The 18,067-nt window shown below is 36.8% G+C and overlaps 1 protein-coding gene across 4 annotated transcripts in view; it reads left to right on the top strand.

Annotated features, from left to right (window-relative positions):
* acsl5 (acyl-CoA synthetase long chain family member 5) overlaps positions 1 to 18,067 on the top strand; it is a 42,969-nt gene that overhangs the window by 7,245 nt on the left and 17,657 nt on the right. For 3 of the 4 annotated variants that reach the window (XM_052027210.1, XM_052027212.1, XM_052027211.1), the window contains 10 exons: positions 4,971 to 5,129; positions 6,085 to 6,199; positions 6,291 to 6,355; positions 8,018 to 8,119; positions 9,106 to 9,205; positions 12,828 to 13,006; positions 13,315 to 13,347; positions 15,929 to 15,980; positions 16,922 to 16,995; positions 17,830 to 17,907. In XM_052027210.1, coding sequence (XP_051883170.1) covers positions 4,998 to 5,129; positions 6,085 to 6,199; positions 6,291 to 6,355; positions 8,018 to 8,119; positions 9,106 to 9,205; positions 12,828 to 13,006; positions 13,315 to 13,347; positions 15,929 to 15,980; positions 16,922 to 16,995; positions 17,830 to 17,907 — 930 coding nt within the window. In that variant the 5' untranslated portion in view covers positions 4,971 to 4,997. Of the gene's footprint in view, positions 1 to 418; positions 569 to 4,970; positions 5,130 to 6,084; positions 6,200 to 6,290; positions 6,356 to 8,017; positions 8,120 to 9,105; positions 9,206 to 12,827; positions 13,007 to 13,314; positions 13,348 to 15,928; positions 15,981 to 16,921; positions 16,996 to 17,829; positions 17,908 to 18,067 lie in introns of all 4 variants that reach the window. The other variant, XM_052027213.1, reaches the window with a different exon arrangement.

Below are 18,067 nucleotides of genomic sequence, written 5' to 3'. Positions count from 1 at the left end.
TCTTGGTGAATATTGCATTTTTAAAAAATTTATAGCCTTAACTTGTTCTGTACAATGTAAAAAGCACCTCTCACCTAAGCATTAAAATTATAGGTGTTATCAGTACATTAGATTGGTACATGGGTTGCTTCAAATGTTTTGCTAATAAAATATAATCATTGGATTTTTAATTTAGTTATGTACTGTTTGTGGTCGCAATCAGACTTCACAGAACAAATTTTCATTTCAATACCTTTTGCCTATATTTGTAGTTGTATTACAATGTTTGCAAGTTGCTATTTTCAGCTTGAAGGTACCTTTTTTTTATTTTTAAATACATGTAGCAGTGCAGATTTCTATCTGATGACAGACTTTTTGTCTCTTATTGCAGTGTTTCATTAACAAAGCCAATAAAATTAATTCAATCTTCTTTCAACAGAATACCAAGATTTTGCCCTGTGAACTTTGTACTTTGTGAAATGTGAACATTGATGTAACATGTCTGGCAATCTCCACTACAATAAGAAACAGACAACTGATTACCCTTTAAATAGTAGCAATAGCTTGAAATTGCTATTACAAGCCAAAGGTTACTCAATCAAAATTTTAATAGCTGAAAATAAAAGTTTTGATTAATTTAGACCTGGTTTTATTTTTGTTGACAGCATTTTGAGTTTGCTTTTGGGGGACTTACTGTTGTTGGCTCTTTCAAAATTTCAAAAATATTATGGAATGTCTTTCCCAATGATGAATGAGTTAGCCAATCAGCATGCAGATCTTTAATTTAACCAACGAGACAATGCCCCACCCCTATTTAATTTTCTTTTCTTAAACAGCTGTGTATATCTCTATTGAAATTACTAAATTAATAATGAAATGATTTGCAGAATATTGATGTGATTCATATTTGAGGGTGAAAGCCAACACCCATTTAAAATCTGATTTCATCCTCCCCTTCCCCTGGGGGTAAAGTTGAATTTTCTGAATCATCTTGTGCACAGGGTTAGAGTCATTTGACCAGACTCAATACAACAGACTGAGGTGTACTATGAATACAATTTCAGCTTGATTGTCAACAGCCTCTCCTATAAGTAGTCTAATTGTTCTATTATGGGAGTCAGTTCTCATTGAACTACATCTAATTGTAATACCCAGGAATCCAAAAATATCATCCTCGTTGATGTTTTTCATGTGGGCATAACTTCTTTTTCTCTGAGGGTAGATTGACTTAATACATTAGGTTGCTTTATTTTGTTAATTGCCCCAGTGTGTAGGTGAGTGGTAAACTCTGAGGAGAATTGATGGCAATGTGGGGAGAAGAAAATGACTTAGGGTAGGATTAGTGTAAGGGTGGGTGGTTGATGGTTGCCACAGACTTGGTGGGCTGAAGGGCCTGCTTCCATGCTGTATCTCCCTATGACTCAGGGACTCTAATAGTAATGACTGAGGTAAGTGAAAACAATCACAGAAACTTGATTTTCCAGAACAACTAAAATATGGATCATGCTGCATTTCCCCACATTAATGGGTAATTTTTCTCAACGTAAACAGCAGAACACCCCAACAGACATTTCATCCCTGGTCTCCTGTTATTTTCAAATCTTTTTACACCTTTTAAAAATCCAACTCTCTGAATACATTATTAAGTAATTCTTTTTCTTAGAATATTTTACAAAAGGATACAAAATGTGATAAAGCTATTAGGCATTGTTTTGAAGCAGTGTATCTTTCTTTCTTTTTTCTTTTGACTTTCTCTTACTCTTGTGGGGGTTTTTTCCCCACCAAGTGAGCCAATGTGACTTCCTTCAATCCCACTCCAGTTCTGTTCTTGAACTGATAAAGGGGTGCAAGAGATTGACTAACTCTCTGGACTTCTCTCAATAACTATAAATAAGTGTCTTGGGTTCAGCCCACTGAGTTGTCACTGACAGAATATAAGCACCCTCTTATACATCCTACTTTATTCTCCACACATTTCTGTTAACTTCACCCAGATTCTACCACTCACCGACACACAGGGGCAATTTACGATAGTCAATCAACCTACCAACCCTCAAGTCTTTGAGATGTGGGAGGAAACCATAGCACCTGGAGGAAACCCACACAGTCACAGGACGAACATGCAAACTCTACACAGACAGCAGCAAAGATTAAGATTGAACCAAGGTTGCCAGAGTTGTGAAGCAGTAGCGATGCTGCTGCGACACCTGATCAATAACTAACATTTAAAGCTGCAAAATAAAAGGATCTGTTTACAACACCTGGAAGGATTGTATTCAACATTCTTTCAGACATTAAGCCAGATAGCAAGACTATATGATCTTTGATACCATTTGCCATATCTTGATCGTTACAAAATGAAGTATCAGAAAAATTGCTAGTGGACAGTTTGCTGTGGTGAGATGTATTGTATTGCATGTGAAAATCTCGCAGTGAATTGGGAATAGCATATGCTCACTGATGGCTGTTTTGCAATTCTTATGCAATCAACCTGAAGGACTTCAACAGAGAACATTTTATTTCTGTGGAAATATAAGTCAGGATGTTATTTAGCAAAATATGCCTTTTTAAATAAACTTGCCTTGAAACTCCAATGTATTGTTAATGTACATACAAATCAGATTGCTTCATAATTTGTCAATAAAGCTAGCTTTAAAAATATGGTTAAATTTTATCCTGGAGGTAGATTAACAATCATGTTGCTTCAATCACAAGTGTCATTCACTGATGAGTAAATAGCTATTCTGTAATTTGTTTGAGCAAGAATTTATCTTAAACCATCCCATATCCTAATCTCATTCCATTGAACTATAAATTATAACTATAGATTTCATTTGTGACCCCATATATTTTCTGATTACTCATTGACAAATAAAATTACATAATACTTTGAAATACACAATTGTGGTACATTAAGATGTCTGGAAATTTCTCAGAGTTACAAGGTCAAACTTAAAATTATTCAATACGTACATGGAATCACATTAATGTTACACTGAGAGGTCATTTAGAACATAGAACATTACAGCACAGGAACAGACCCTTCGGTCCACAACGTCTGTGCTGACACCTAGCCCATAAGCCTTTGCCCATGTTTCTCAGCATATGAACCTAGTTCTGTGGTGCACAACATGTGACCATTTAGCCATATCCATTCTGCAGGATGAATGCGTCCAGCCTGGACAAATGCCCTAGAATGACTCCACTTCCAGGACCCTCCTGATGCTAGGCCTTGATGCTCACTCATGATCAAGGACCTGACTAGAACTGGGAATGTGGACCCAGACATGTGATAGCCGGGGACCAGAGACTCGGAGACTATCCTGGCCTGGTCTGATCCCCTGGGCCCAAATTCATATCCAGGTCCATATTCATCTCTGGACCTGCTGGTAAGGCATGGGTCTATTGGTATAAAATGTGCTCAATACCAGTGGGTGCCGGTCCATCACTGGAATACAGTACTGATGTCACAATCTCTCATAGGGTACAGTGCAGGTGGGTGCAGATCTGGCAAGGTGGAGAGGAGGACTAGAGATGTGGCAAAAGCGCAGTGAAGAGTCAGTAGATAATGCAGCTGGGTAGCAGCAAGGGGCAGTGACTTGGCCAGTGAGGAACCTTCAAAGAGGCAGCAGTGTGGAAGGAGGGAGAGACGAGGCATTGTGAAACAATGAGAACTATAACAGAGATAAAGTTCATAATATTCAATACAATGTATTTTTGATAAATGGAAATTTTAATAATGGAATTTGTTAATCTTAAAGACACCATTATTAAAAATTACAAATGATTCACATTATCAATATCCCATAAGGACACTAAAGTTTTAATTTTGTTTTAATTTTTTCCATTTTCAGTTGCTCTAACTACTGCATAAAATGTTTGCTTTCTTGATTGAAAAAGTGTTTATTTTTTTCCAATAGAGTATTGTTGGTAGAGAAACTTTTGTCCTACTCCAGTTACCATTGAGAATCATTTACATCACAGGCTATTAAAGATCAGTAAGGTCATCGGCCTGTCTCAGTGGAATCACTTAGGATCACACTAATGTTTTTCTCCCTTTTGCAGCATCACATTAGTTTGCCTCCAATTCTCTGTCTCAGAGTACAATTCATATGCTTATCATTCTGGTTGATAAGCAACCTCCTGATGTTAGTCCTAAAAATATTGTTTCAACAAATACTTCCTTGCCTCACTCTCACCACAAGTGAGTGAATATTTCTGAAATATTATGGTCATTGAGGAAAAAGCCTTCTCTGCAAATTAGGCCATTAGACAAAGAAACATGCAGGTGGGAGGGGTGAAGGAAATAACAATGAGGACAGGGAAGGAAATGGGAAATGGATTGCAGTTAGTTGTCACAGGAATTCAATGAAGATATCAGAAAGAAGCAATCTGGCAGAAAATTTTACGAAACGTGATGTTTGAAGGAAGATAAGCCATTATCTTTCTTAGCTAAACTTCAGAGGAACCTTGTGTCACCAGAATCTGTTGTCATGACATCTGATTGCCAGTTAGTAGAATGCACAACATACCAACATTCATCAATTACTTTATTTTTTAAAAACTTTAAAAGCTTTATTAAAAAAAGCTTTATTTGTACAGTAACAGACCCTTCTGGCCTAACGAGTCCGTGCTGCCCATTTAAACCCATGTTAACCTACCTGTATGTTTTTGAAATTACAGAGCTTCAAACTGGGGTTATTCAAAAATACTATAAGGGGTTTCTGTTACTTAATGGCTTTTTGTAGTTTGTGACAACAGTTTACTGAACTCTTAATCAAAATCTTTTCATAACTTTTACAAATTACTCATCCTGCTTCACACAATGCTTTTGTGCCATTATAAGGTTTTCAAGTCTCAGTCTCTGGATGTAAACAAAATTAGATACCATATAAATCTATTTGCTCAGAGAGCAATTAAGATAGGTAAATATGTTGAGATGATGAATATTGCAAAATGATTGAATGACTATTTTTATATAAATATTACAGCCACAACTGTGCTCCAGAACTTAAACGATGAGCATCCTGTTCCTGACCTCCTTTGTGCCAATTTTTATCTTGATTGGTACTATTATTTACTGGTTGAGGGCCAAGCCAAAACCTATCAAATCATTATGTGATCTTTCCAACCAATCTGTGCAAATCAAGGTGAGTTGAACAAAATTTCCTTGACAAAGATGACATGAGTAGATAAAAATGTATTTAAGGAAATGCTTTTATTCATAACTTTTAACTTAATCTGTATGAAATTTGTGTTAGACTTAAGACAAAGATTTTCATTTTATAAAGGAGAAACAATAATCAATCACACTTGCTTACTTAAACCTCTTTTGACTATTTCCCTAATGTTTTTTTTCTGAATGCACTAAATGCTCCTAGCCAATAATTTCTCAACCATGTATAAATATTACTTGTTGAGGTCAGTTTTAGTGTCTCTAACCCAACCCTGATCAGCTGTGTCACTATTTACTATGGACTCAATCGTGGTTAATATGATTCATTATGCATTTGGTGATTTAATATGATTCATTATGCATTTGGTGATGAATTTGTGTATTATGCTGTCTGAGGAAATTTTGCCCTTTCTAACTTTAATATTTTACTATGGTGGCTTTGTTTATTCAGTGGGTGTGTGTGGGAGTAGGGATGAAAGGGAGAAAAGAAATAAAGAGTGGAAGGAGGGTTGCAAGGGTAGGGGGAATGAAATGGTGTCTTGTGATCATTAATATTGAATTCATTCTGGTCAAGTTAAGGTTGTGAATCAAGTGCTTTGACTCCACCAGCCAGAAGGGTTTAAATTAGTTTGGGCTGCTTCAACTCACTGTTACAGTTTTTTCTGAACTCATTGGGATTCTTAAAATATTATAACTCATTAGGGAAATTGTAGTTAGTCTTTCTGTTATCCATTAAGCTTTCTAGATTTATACAATAAAAATGCACACAAGTAGTGCAGTGGGAGGAGTCTGTTGTAACAGAACATGCTGTGAGCTGATCTGGGAGTGCTCCATGCTAATGTACTTTTAATCAGTCTAAATTTCAGTATCATCTGTTTCATCATGAAGTTTCACGAAAGGAAGTCTATTTTAGTTCTTTTTATTTGCAGAACAGTGGAGGTGCCAGGAGAAATGCAGTGTTGAAAAATGATGAAGTGATATCTTATTTTTACGATGATGTCAGAACAATCTATGAAGCTTTCCAAAGAGGTTTACATGTATCAGGTAGTAAAATACTCTGAAATTTCTAAATGGGATCTATTGTGTTTTTTGCTTTTTCACTGTTCAACAGTATTAAATATTTCTCTCCTGTCAGGTGATGGACCTTGTCTGGGTTACCGCAAGCCTAACCAGCCTTATCAGTGGCTCTCTTACAAGCAGGTATATGTTGAATTCATATGAAAATGCTGGAAATAGTATAGAGGTCCAAACTGTGGGTGAGCTTGGGGAATGGGAAGGCACAATTTGCAATCTGTTAGGATTGGATCTTGATTCAGAGAAGAGGAAAATAATAAATAGTGGGTTTTGTTTTGTATATAGTGGGGAAAGCAGTTATGAGTTGTGATCTCCCAACTCCACACTGCCAAATCTAAATACACCTTATCTCCTCAGGGATCTGAATCACACTGTGAATTCCATTTGTACTGCAAAGTTATGCAATTGAACTTTGGACTAAAGCTTCCTTTTGCATGAGTTGCAATTGACTGAATTTTTAGATAAGAGATTATTGAAAAATTAGCAATGATAAGAAAGTGTATTTTTTGGAAAATCATAAACTTACGGGAAGGCATAACATATCTGTCTTTGTAAGTTCTAACATGTTCACATATAAAACTAGGAAAAATTGTCTACTGAACAATGAACAGGTGAAAAACAGTTCTGGGTAATGATCCAAACCAAAATCACTGCCTTCAAGGCACTTGGATAATTTTGATATTTTTATTAATGTTTTACAATTGATATTTTTTGTCTGAAAAGTGAAACTGAATGGCACTAATATAATGTGTCCAAAGTGCAGTTGCAATTGAAAGACCTGAATTTCCTACTCATAAAAATCAATTAGCAGCAGGTAATATGAAGTACAACCTGTAGGCAGAAGCAGTCGCAAAGTAAAATGTTCTGGGGGCCCTAATTGCATTATTGCATTTCAAAATAGATGCAAGTAATACCTTCCTGCAGAAAACATTGTTGTAAGTAGCATAACCTGCAAATCCATAGTGCTCCACAAGTGCAGTGAGACACCTGCCTGCACTTTGGGTGAGGGTGGTGGGAAGGAGGTGTGGGGGTGAAATTATAGGAGCATTTTATCAGCTCCAAGGGCTTTGAGACACAAGGTACCACCACATTATCCAAACACCCACCCTTCCACTGAAACTTCTTCAATGTTCACAGTTCATACAGTCCTTTATCTTCATCCTAATCCTTCTCACACTGATGACCTCTTCCACCATATCAGAGCTGGTGCCCCTTCTCCGCTTCTTCTACCTCTGGTGCTCACTTCTGCCAAACTCTTCTCTATTGTATTACCAGGATTTATTCTTACTGCCATACTTTCTCCTCTTCTTCATTCCCGTCTTCTCCTGCCTTATCTCTCTCTACTACATTACCTTCTCCTTCTGCTTGCCAACCACATATTCCCTGGTGATGCAATCATCTCACATACGTTTAACTAAATCCACAGGCTAACGTATTAAGGAGGCTCATACCTTTTCTAAAGTTACAGTGCTAGTGGCCCCATTTGGCATCGTTCCCTTTCGAATTTTGAGGCAGGATTTCTCATTTTTGTATTCTTCCTGTTAGTGTAAGTATTGGCAGCAATTGACACCAATAGCATCAGAAACAAATTAAGGACAACATTAGGGGTTAATTAAGGGTGGAGTCCAAGGGAGTCAACTTTGGGTCATACATGAATTAGGGATGTTGACTTAAAAGCGTGGCATAGCTGGGAGCAGCAGGTTGTAGAATGCCAATTGGATGGAATAGGTGAAAAATGCACGTGTTCTGCGTAAATCCGGACCTGAAACTCTTCTCATTTACTTGTAGGTGTCCGATAGAGCGGAGTATCTTGGATCAGGTCTCTTACATCGTGGATGCAATCCATGCCCAGAGCAGTACATTGGGGTATTTGCTCAGAATAGACCTGAGGTAAAGGATATTGAACCATGGTACCTTTTACTATGAATAACTATGCTTCACAAACCCATAATAAAGGACTTTATTTCATTTTGGCAAGTTGTAGCATTTTGCCTGATTTCTGAAGTGGACATTATAACCTGACACCAGGGTACATTTGTAATATGTAAGGTTCGAAGCATCATTTCCTCTCGATCATTTCTATCCACATTCTTTAAATTGTCTCACAAACATGGAAGGCCAGTGGTAACTAGCAGCCAAAATAAGCAGGAAACGTACTTAATTTGGACTTACTTCAATATTTTCCTATAACAGCCTGTCAAATTTGTGTTAATAATGCCAAAGTCCCCTTTCTAGCTGTAACTAATTAACTGAAAACTGAAAAGGATTGAGGTGTGCTCTGCCAACATGAACAGTTAACAGATAAGACAAATATATGTTTCTTTTGCAAAAAAAATCTTAATGCAAAAATCTCAAATCTATTGTTATTTATACTTGTTCATCACACAGGCAATAAAGCCAGATAAGTAACTTGGACTCTGTGGCCAGGCTTTTCAGAGATAATCTGCTTGATTTGGGATGAATTTGGAGATCAAAGTATAATCTTAAGAATATTAGAAAAGATAATAGCCACTTGAACCATTAGAATTTATCTCCAATTCTCATAACAAAACACTGTATTTTCAGTTGCTTATGTGTTACATTTGCCTAACTATATTGCCCCTTTTTGATGAATATTTGGCTATGTTTATCTTCCTGCAATAAACATTTCGACCCTGAATAATTGGACTTAGGCCTATCTTCAAGAACAGCACATATATATTGCTGTTACATTGTTTTCAAGGCATGACATGTCTATAGACAACTTTGTCTTGAACTTGACAGCCATTGAGGTTTCTTAATATTTCTATTGTAGAACAGTATTTTATAAATTGAGATAATCAGATTTCAGAATATGTTTTTGGGCTCTAATACCAGATCTTCTCTTTTTTCATTAGTGGATAATTTCTGAGTTGGCTTGCTATACCTACTCTATGTCAGTGATACCACTGTATGACACTCTTGGACCTGATGCTATTGTATACATCATTAATAAAGGTAGGTACAAGGGAAGAACAAATCTTAAATTATTTTTGTATTCAATCTATGAGGTCTAAAGGGAATTGTGTCAAAGATTGACTATGTGTACAGAGAGATGTGTCCTAACGGTTAGTTATGTTATACAGTATGATTTTGCAGCTCATTCTTATGTTGCATTGACATGCCCCTAGTTTTTATCCCTCAGCAGCAGTGTGTGAAATAATAATTGATTGCACCCATATCTCAGTAACAATAATGGCTGTCCATCTTGTACTTTTTATCTCCAACAATCTTTTCCCAGCCAAAAATATATGGCAAAAGTAGGGTGTGTTTTTATACAGAAGCAATGGTTAAGACTGGTCTGGTGGCTGTCGACAAGACAAACAAAAAATATTCTAGCTCAGTTCCCAACGATGAAATGGCTAAACTCCATTAAGATTGCAAAGTTCATAGTATCAGCAGGTTTGCGTTAAATGTAGTGGAAAACACTTTAGCAGATTTGATGAATGGGCAATTGGCCAATGTATTTTCATGGCAATGGAACCAAACTATAATGATTGAAAAGCAAAGAAAAACAGTAGCGGGGAGGAGCCTGGAGGGATATGGACTGAAAGCAGGAAATTGGGACTAGCTAGGTGAACAACATGGTCAGCATGTACTCGTTGGGCCAAAGGGCCCGTATCCATGCTGTATTGTTTTATGACTCTATGCTGGATATATGAAATAAAAACAGAATGCAGAAATACCCAATAAGTTAGGCAGCATCTTAGAGAAAGAAACAAAAGGAATTAAAATTATAGTTTGATCATTTTTCAACAGAACTGAGAAAAGTTGGAAACAAAACTTGTTTTAAATTCCATAGAAGGGGGTGGGACAGAGAGACAAGATAGGGGATGTCTGCGATAGGGTGAAAAGCAAGAGAGACTGAACAATACAAGAGGTGCTGGTGCCTGCTAAGAGAGGGTGGTGAAGGCTTGTTAATTGCAAATGATCTCTCTGGGGGAAATGTAATTAGAAACATCTGTATGAAAGTGGAGAAGGAGAGAAAAAGAAGGGAAAACAATTCTGGAACTGTGAAAGCAAAGCTTCAAAGAAGAAAAACATTGTAGATTCTGGAAATGAAATAAAAAAACAGAAAATAACTGAGTTGACGTTACAGGTTCATGAACTAGCCATTTCTGACACATGCTGAGGGCTGTAATGTGCCAAGTCAGAAGATGAGGTGCTGTTTCTTAAGTCTATTTTGGGCTTTGTTAAAACAGTGGAAGAGGCCAACCATAGTGAAGTAAGAGAGGGATGGAGAATTAAAGTGATAAGCAACTGGAAGCTCAGGTTGCCCTTGCAGACTGAAAGAAAATGTTCTACAAAGCAGTCACTAAATCTGTGTTTGATTTCTCCAATGTGGTGGAGACACATCATGAGAAGCAAATGTAGCACAGTAAATTGGAATAAGGAAGTGAATCACTGCTTCCCCTGGAAGGAATATTTCAGTCCCTGTATAATGGGATATGATGAGACTGTTGTGTTGAATTTGCATTTATATTAAAGGCACTCTACTGCCAACAGGTGAAAAGTTTTCTTAAGTTTAGTCAATCTCTTAATTGCAAAGACAAGATACAAGTAGTCACACCTTGCACAATGTTGTACCTTTCAAGACAAGAGGTGATCAGTCTGAGCTAGATGTGGCTTCCCTAAGCCCCTGAGTTCCAGACTTGGGGTTTCTCGTGTGTAGTGGTCCTTTGGTCTCTGTGCAATCCCAGTTTCTTGTGCTGTTCCAGGGGTTGGTAAGGAGTTAAATCCTATTTTCAAGACCTATCCCTTCTGTTCTGCTCCAATGAGACAGTACTATGTTGATAGTCCAGTCCAAGTCCAACCCATTTCAGTCATCTTTGTCCTGTAGCAACTGGACTGTTAGCTCCACAGTATTAGCTCCATTTTTCACTTCACCAATTGTGTAGCATCTTAGATACTGATACAAAGCCAATCAGGTACAGAGAGTGTGGAACTGATTGCTCTTAACAAAGACTTCTCTCTCCACATAGGTCTGATGACCAGGCCTCATCACTTAGGTATTTCTCTGCCTTAACCTTGGTCACTAGTTACCTCTTATTACCAATGCCTCTGCTGCCATTGAGGCCCTGGATGCCACTGGATATGTCTTCGAGTGGAATTTTTGTTTCTTGTCTAACTGCAACTAAATGGATAATATCTTGTTGCTTTTGAGATGTTGGATCTTAGTAAAGCAAACTATTTTCCCAATTTATGACTGCTGCATAGGGAAGCTGACGAAAGATTATACTGGGGTATCTCATGCTGAATTAGTTCATCTTGTGATCAATCAATCATGGAAACACACTTCTTCAAAGAAGTCATTATCACTCTCTGTGCTTATGTTTGCTTAACATTCTCAAGTAATTTTACAGACTGTTAACCATTCTTGTATGTGGCAATCTCTAGATGTCTGTTACGCCTATAAACACTGTCCACGCTTCTATTCTGTAATGGCTGTTTTAACCCTCTGATAACCATAAGGTAAAAAGGCACCTCCTGAATGGGAAAGTGTCATGGGAAAAGAAATAGTTGGTAGTGATGGAAGAGTGAGTCAAAGTGTCATGAAAAGAACGGTCCCTTCAGAATGCTGAATAGTAGGGGCTGGGAAGATGTGGCATCACTTTAAACGTGGCAAAAATTATAGAGAATCAGCTACTAAATATGAAGGCAGGTGTGGTGGAAGGTGAATACAAGAGGGATCCCATCCTTGTTCTGGGTGGGAGAAGAGGAGTTAAGAACAGAAGTGCAGGATAAGCAACAGATGCAGTTGAGAGCCCTGTCAAATACAGGGGAGGGGCAATCATCGTTAAGGTGATGGAAGACATCCCAGAGTACTGGTAGTTAAGGTGAGGGGTCTATTTTTATTTGGAGTAGAGATAGCTCAGGGGTGACCTGACTGAGGTATAAAAAATTATGAGGGACATAGAATGCATGACAGTCAGAACATTTTCCCTTTGCAGTGGTGTCTATGACCAAATGGCTTAGGTTTAAGGTAAGGAGAGGAAGGTTTAGTGGGAATATGAGAAAGAATTTTTTTTTATCCAGAGGGTCATTGGAATCTAGAATTAACTTCCTGAGAGGTTGATGGAGGCAGAGATTCTCACAATATTTAAGTAGTATCAAGATGAGCATTTCAAATATAGTGGCAGAGAAAGCTATGGACTGAGTGTTGGAAAATATGATTATTATATCTAGGTACTGGATGTTAAATATAAATGCTGTGGTTGACAGGCCTGGTTCCTTGTTGTATGACTATGACATGGGAAGCAGCCAAGTGAAGAGAACTACAGAGGCATTGATGGTCATTAAGGCAGTGTGTTGGTGATGACAAATGATAATCTGCTAAATCTGATGGGGTAAAAGGCAGGGACAAGGAGACCTCTCTCATTGTTTTCTTTCAAGGAGAAAAATTAATGACTAAAGGTTACTTGAACATTTATTCATTTTGATTTAATACTCGAGTGGGTAATTTATCTGTGTTAAATAGTGGTTATTCAATACTCTGTTTGATATAACCATGGGGTAATGATTCATGCAGAGTATTTTGTTATGAGCTGGAAGTTTGTTAAACAACATTCACATTTTATAGCTGAAATTTCGACTGTGATCTGTGACAAGATGAATAAAGCGATCGTTTTGTTGGAAAATTGTGAAGCGAAGCACACACCTTTGTTAACAACTATTATTCTGATGGATCCATTTGACGACACTTTAAAGGAACGTGGGACCAACTGTAAGGTTGAAGTCCTCACTCTGAAAGAAGTTGAGGTAAGATTGCAAAAAGAGACGCTAATATGCCAGATAATGCATGCAGGTAGGAACCAAGGTTCTTTTTGAGACAGTATTATGATTCTGTATGTAACTTCAAAGACTGTGACATTCTGAATGAGTAGCAAAGTGCTGGACTTGTCAGCAATGTCCATGTTCCCTATAGGAATTTAATTAATTTAATTAATTTGACAACTAAGCAAATTCCTAGCCTAATTTATTTTCTTATATCTCATTAACCATAATGTTCTGACTCTCTTGAGAAGCACAGTAGATGCATAATTTTATTAATGTGTTTTTCTTCGTAGGATCTTGGAAGGGAAAATCTTAGAAAACCTATTGTAAGTATTTTAGCTAAATTTACAGTGTAATAGTGCAGTTGTTCATGAATCCTCAATCCCTTTTACCCATATTTCTCTTGAGATTTACCACCACATCGAAAGGTTATTTGATGCCTAAAATTGTAACATGATTTGAGCTGTAACACCAACCAGTTCTTGTAGTACCAGATAAAGAAACTCACTCAGTCTAGAAAATACAGAAATTACCAACTAACAGTTGGACCCAACCAATCAATAATGTTCATCTGTGTGAGCAATAATAATGTTCCATGATCCTTTATTTTGTTCCTATCTTTCAAACCTCTTCATAACATATTCTTAAGTATTGGTCCTGTAAGGCCTGTTTTCTTGCTGTGTTATAAATCAGTTGCATTTAATTTTCTATGTTTAATTTTCTATTAATTTTGTGTTTCTATGGGTTTTGGTAATACAATTTAAAATATCACTATCAAATCACCCTTTCATTTGTACTGTTCCATTATAACGCCTGTAGTTTTTCCTTGTATTGCCTCATGTCAGATGATATCTGAGTGAACCTATTGTATCCTTTCAATTGCCTCTGCATTCTTGGAAACACAACACCAAATTGCAGAATGTTTGACAACTGTGAAATTACTTGGATTATCAAATAGTTTCATCATTGTGTTTCAACTTCTATACTCTGCATTTCTAGGCTGAAACCTATTATTTAATTAGCTTTTTTTATTTAAAAGGGTCTTATCCTAGCAAAATGGTGTGTTAATACCTTGCTTTTCCACATCACCTAGCATTTCCTGAAATCAGTGTTTATCTATTAAGGTATAAATGCTTTCTTTTTTTTATGTTTGTTCTAATATTCTGTCAACTATTCCTTTGGAATTTCCTTCTGAATTCTTTACTTGTGATGCCCACTTGTGTCTCCAGCTTATCATTATCTACAAATTTGGACTTGACTCCAAGCTCCATGTCTATGTCGAAACAGTGATTAGATGCATTTCTGGGAAATTCTTACAAATTCCTCCCCCAACAATCATTTTTTTAAAATCTGAATTAGTATCCTCTCCTTAATTCTATCTCTGTGTTCTTCTTGTACACCTTTATGTATCATCTTGTCTGTCTTTCTGAATATCAACATACGGTGTGTCTTCCCTCATCTAGGATATCTGTTGCCATTTCATGAACTCTGTATGTCAATCATTGACCACTTCTATTGATCTAGATGTTTGGTAACTTCATTTTTTAATGATTCTAAAATTATCCACATTCCAAACTAGTGGTATGACAAGGTTAAAATACATAGTTTTAAATGTATCACTGGATAAACACAATCAAAGAAGTGTTGCAATCATAATAAAAAAAACTACACAGGAAACAGATTATTAATTACATATCTGAGAAGTTAATAGGTTTAAGGCATAAACCTATCCCAGTGCATTTAAAGTTTACGTGTCAGCTCCTAACTTTGACCTTGTCCTTGAAATTGATGCAATCTTGTTCTACTGTGTTAATTGAAGTAAGGCAGATCTGTGTCCTGCTGATCATATTGGATCTTCATAAAGCACATCTGCTAACTAAGGCACTATTGCAATATTGCTTTCCAGACAATGGGCTCACGTCTGTTTCAAGAATGAGCACAAAATCTCTGCTGCAACTTCAGTGTAGTACTTCCAGTGTGATTGCCTGAGGTGCAGGCTTTTAGATAAGACATTAAGCAGGGACTCCAGCTGTGCTGTCAGCTGCACGTGGGTGATCTCTTGGAACTATTTTGACCTATAGCAGGATAAATCTCTTTTGTGTCCTGCTCAATATCTATTCCTCAACCAACATTATCAAAAAGAAACATTTAGTTGTTTGTTTGTGGGATGTTACTGTGCACAAGTTGCCTATTATGTTACAACATTGGTTGCATTTCAAGCATTTCAGTGGCTGTAATGTACTTTGGAACATAGTGATTGGCTGAAGACTTCAGTGTGAATGCAACCCTGTCTGTGTGTCTTTGGAATAATGGTAACTTGGCATCTAAACTTTCCCTTCAATTTTACTTGTAATTACATTTTTTTTGTTTCTCTTCTCATTAAATAATAAAATTAATGGCGTATATGTGAGTTTGCTACTTTGAACTTTCGCATTTCTCATCAATTTCATATTCCCTGGTCTGATTTCTCCTGGCCACTCCTTACATAAGACTTATGTAACTTCCCTGGCATTTGATTTGGGTGTAAAACAGCTCAATTTTTAAAGTTTTTTTTCAGAACCAAGTTATTTTGAACCGGGGGGGGAGGTCTTTCCTCCACTGTCCCACCACCCCCACCCATATACCATGTTTAAGTAACTATTCAAGATGATCACAGGGCTTTGTTGCAGAAAAATGGGAAAATCCTTAGCCTTTTGACCTTTTTTTTTCCTACCTCCAAGTTATTAAATACAGACTTTATTATTCTGATTTCTTCCTACATTAGAGGGAACTTTGTTGTTTTTTCATTTTAATTGATTAAACAAGTTAATGCGTTGCAATGCCTAAATTTAATGCTAATTTTATACACAGCGTAAATTGTACATTTAATGTTTCTTTTCAAATAAGACATAACTCACTGTTTTCTAGCCACCAAAACCTGATGATCTGAGTGTTGTGTGCTTTACAAGTGGAACAACAGGTATTTCAATTCTCAGGTTTGAGAAATTTCTCCCATCATGACTTTTCTGCTTAAAGTGTGTTGGTTGTAATGAGAATAACACATACCTTGTGCAAGGAATGGAAAGGATAACGTGCACATTGTTGTTGGATCCCAAACATTTGATTTCAATCTGGCCAAGGTACCTGCTGAGCTCCATCTGGCATGATTTGGGGATATTTGTTTAGTTCCACATCACAACAAATGAATGTAAATTGGTCATGTTGTTTGAAGACCAGGGCTGGTATTAGTTAATTTTATGGGATTTTAGCATCATAGAATCCAACTCTTTAAAAGAAAATGATGCCAGAAATTAATCAAGTGACACTGTTTGACTTCAGTACTGAGCTTCCTTGGGAAGAGTTTTCTCGTGAACCTCATTAATCTTTTCCCAAGTAACTCCCCAAAATTTTACAACTTATGTTTAAAATCACCTCATTTCTTGAGTCTAATTTAGTCAAATGTTGGGGATCTATTTGGCAGAAGCCTTGTCCTTCCTGTCAATTTACTCTAAATAGAAAATCAAAAAACTGCAGATGCAAAAATCTGAAATAAAAACAGAAAATGCTGAAAACATGCAGCAGGTCAGACAGTATTTGTGCAGAGAGAAACAGTTAACATTTCAAGTCTGGGTTCCTTGAACAGTTCTGAAGCTTCATTCAAAGATTTTCTTTCCACAGATGCTGCCTGGCCTGCTGAGTGTTTCCAAAATTTTCTCTTTTTATTTTAAATTGATTTTAATTTTCCTGATATGCTCGGCAAATACGTAAATTAGAATAATCCACCTTGATCTATAAAAGATGTGTTCATGTCTTAATGGATTTGCGCATGGGAGAGAGCAGACCTGTTTAACAGTGAGCTCTTAACTTGCATGTAGCTAAACATGAATAATGAGTGATTACATTTTGTATTTTCTGAAACAGGTGACCCTAAGGGAGCTATGTTGACTCATGGAAACGTTGTGGCTAATTCAGCAGCATTCTTTGCAATGATGGGGGTATGTATAATTAAGTTACAGAGGCTCGGATATCTGCAAAAGTTGAGCTTCCAGACGTCAAAGATAATTTTGCAAAGATATTTTGTGGAATGGCTTGGGACAAAAATATATTATGCTTCAGACAATGCTTTGTGTGCTTCTTCCTTTGAATTTGCATCTGTCCTTTTGTTTGATATTTCCACAATCTTTCTCTCATGTGTTTGTGTACTACTGCTTAAAATCAGGTGCTTTTAGATAGGAGAGATAGAGACAACTCTGAAAGCCCTGAAAGAAAAGTGAGAACATGCCTTTGGATGGTCAAAATTTTTATAATTTATGACTAATTTATGTGTTTCTTGTGAACGTTGTATTTCTAATGCTATGTGCCTGTGATGCTGCTGCAAGTAAGTTTTTCATTGCACCTATGCATACATGTACTTGTGATTATGATAATAAACACAACTTGACTTGACTTGACTCAAAGGCAAAGCATTAAGTGGGATTGGAAGTTTTTTTAAGGAGGTTATTGCATATTTGGGAAACACAGACGGATCCAGAAATTCTTCTGCACTGTAACGCTGTTCCTGTTTTGAAAGAAGGCAAATTGTTCGTCCAGATTTCAATTCATTGAAGCAATTGATATACCTGTATATTGTGCCTATTGTATATGCCTGACCTTAAGCAGATTGCTTTTCAATACTGCAGATTGATTTGATTTGGATAAAGGATAAAGAACTGTATCTGCTTTTGTAGAACTGAGATTCCTAATTGATTAATTTTCCTTTGAAGAATCTCAGGCTGACATGTCAATTGTTGCTTAGCTGTATTCTAATGGCCTGCCTCTTATCTGTACAGTCCACCTTTATCACCAACAGTGATGACATTTCGATCTCCTATCTTCCCCTGGCACACATGTTTGAAAGAGTGGTGCAGGTAACCATATGAATTTTCTTTCAATTTCTAGGACAAAATTGAACCTTCATTCTCCAGCAAAGCAGTAGTCTTGAGATAAGGGGGCTAATTTTGTGCAAGATTTTCACGTGTGAATATTTTGGGTTTCCACTTTAATTAAATGAAGAGTCTCCATGTTTTA

Source organism: Pristis pectinata, chromosome 12, assembly GCF_009764475.1.
Source record: "Pristis pectinata isolate sPriPec2 chromosome 12, sPriPec2.1.pri, whole genome shotgun sequence".
Lineage (NCBI taxonomy): Eukaryota > Metazoa > Chordata > Chondrichthyes > Rhinopristiformes > Pristidae > Pristis > Pristis pectinata.
The sequence above is the reverse complement of the archived record's forward strand: the minus strand, read 5'-3'. Positions and strand labels throughout refer to the sequence as shown.